At 41.5% G+C, this 1,714-nt stretch overlaps 1 protein-coding gene across 1 annotated transcript in view; it reads right to left on the minus strand.

Moving 5' to 3' along the window:
• Positions 1-1,360, minus strand: part of LOC105363690 (uncharacterized) — a 176,336-nt gene extending 174,976 nt beyond the window's left edge. The window contains 1 exon segment of the mRNA XM_011501441.1: positions 1,103-1,360. Coding sequence (XP_011499743.1) covers positions 1,103-1,260 — 158 coding nt within the window. The 5' untranslated portion in view covers positions 1,261-1,360.
• Between the last annotated feature and the right edge of the window lie 354 nt (positions 1,361-1,714).

The following is a 1,714-nucleotide window of genomic DNA, read 5'->3' on the forward strand; positions in this document are numbered from 1 at the left end:
CGATCTATCATTTACGAATTATTGAAAATGAAATAGTTATCACTATACGCTAAATATCGTTCATAAAATTTTATTATAAATTAATACTACGACTGCTGATAGTTTTCATTTTTAGTTATTCCATCTACTCTACGTATACATGTACTCCAAGATAAATGACTTATACTTGTGATAAATAAGAATGATTTTTCGATTGCGTGGGAAGGTAGCCTATGCGTATGTATTTAATATAAACGATTTGCGCTTAACTGGAGAACAGAATTCAAAGAAAATTTATCTGTATTAAAAAAGAAAAAAACAATAGCAATTAAGATTTCATGCATGCAAAATTTGTACAAACATAAATGTAACATAATGTATTCGCTTTCTTTACCTTCGCGATTAGCATTTATAAACAATCTATTTTATGACTCACGATACACAATAATGATTATGCAGATTGAAAATAAAAATGTATGAAAGTTGAATCGTTTTAAGCACTGGATGTAAGTGAAATAATTAAGGTATTGCAAAATTCAAGCCCGATTATTCTTTGGTATTATTCATGTACGAAATAATATCAACGATTTTCGATACCAAAGCATTTCATCGTATTCATATTAATGAAAATCCACAAGAATTATCTATGTCCATATATATATATATATATATATATATAACCAGATTTAACACAGTGACGATTTAAATAGTTTGTAATTACGATGGTGAAAGTAGTTTTTACGGGAAAAAGTGCTTAAGCAAAACATTGGATTTAATAGACGAATTACGAAGACATCGAGGATTAAAATTTTTATCCATTAACGAACAACCAGCATTTCCCCCATTATTACTTACCACGTGCAATGATCGTAAAACATTCTATGAGATTGTAAACGAATCCTCCCCCCCCCCACCTCCAACCACATTTACTTAATAAATATCCCATCACTCGCATCGCAACTTCAATGCTCGAGACAGTCATTTATAAGTTTGATACACCGTCGAATGATAACAACCACACCAATACCTCGGATTAAGAAAGAAAACAACAACTTCTTCGTCATCAGCACTCCCTTCAAAATCGTCCTTCGATCGCTCCAGCAAGGATCAATAATGCACTTACGTGTTATTGCGGGGCAGAGTGGCGAGGAATCCGGGCTCGAGGTCGACTCCATCGCGCTGCTCGTCCCTCCCGGTGGACGAGGCCGAGCGTCGGGGCCGCGACTCCTTGCGCGCCCCTTGAGTGAAGCTGTAGGTACGCCGCTTCTTTAAGCACAGCATCCTGGCGAGGTTTGGCGGCTATCGTGGTATCCGGCTGCTCGGTTTAGGAGCCGCGCACCTCGCCGCCCTCCATTTCGGCTCTCCTCCTTCCCCGTCGGTCGTACCTGCGAAACGACACAAGCGTCACGCTCCGAGTCTTTTTTGTTCAAAAGTCAAGGTAGAGGTACGCGCGGGCGCCAACTGGTTTTCCCATTTGGGCAAAGAGAGTTTGCTCGTGATTCGTCGTACGGGCGAGTGACGCCCGGTTCGGGGTTGATGCTGGAGGGACGGAGATGGGGCGAGAGAGTGTATGAACACTCGGGCTGCGTTTTTACGCACGACTGCCGAGCGCGAAGGCTAAGAGGCGAAAATCGAGCCCGCGATCGATTATCGCACGGATGCCGGCCGTCTCGATCGCTACTAAGCGCGCATATCAGCTATGCAAAGCCATTGTCGGCGAATAATAATAGCGAAT

This window comes from Ceratosolen solmsi, unplaced genomic scaffold, assembly GCF_000503995.2.
Source record: "Ceratosolen solmsi marchali unplaced genomic scaffold, CerSol_1.0 scaffold3, whole genome shotgun sequence".
NCBI lineage: Eukaryota > Metazoa > Arthropoda > Insecta > Hymenoptera > Agaonidae > Ceratosolen > Ceratosolen solmsi.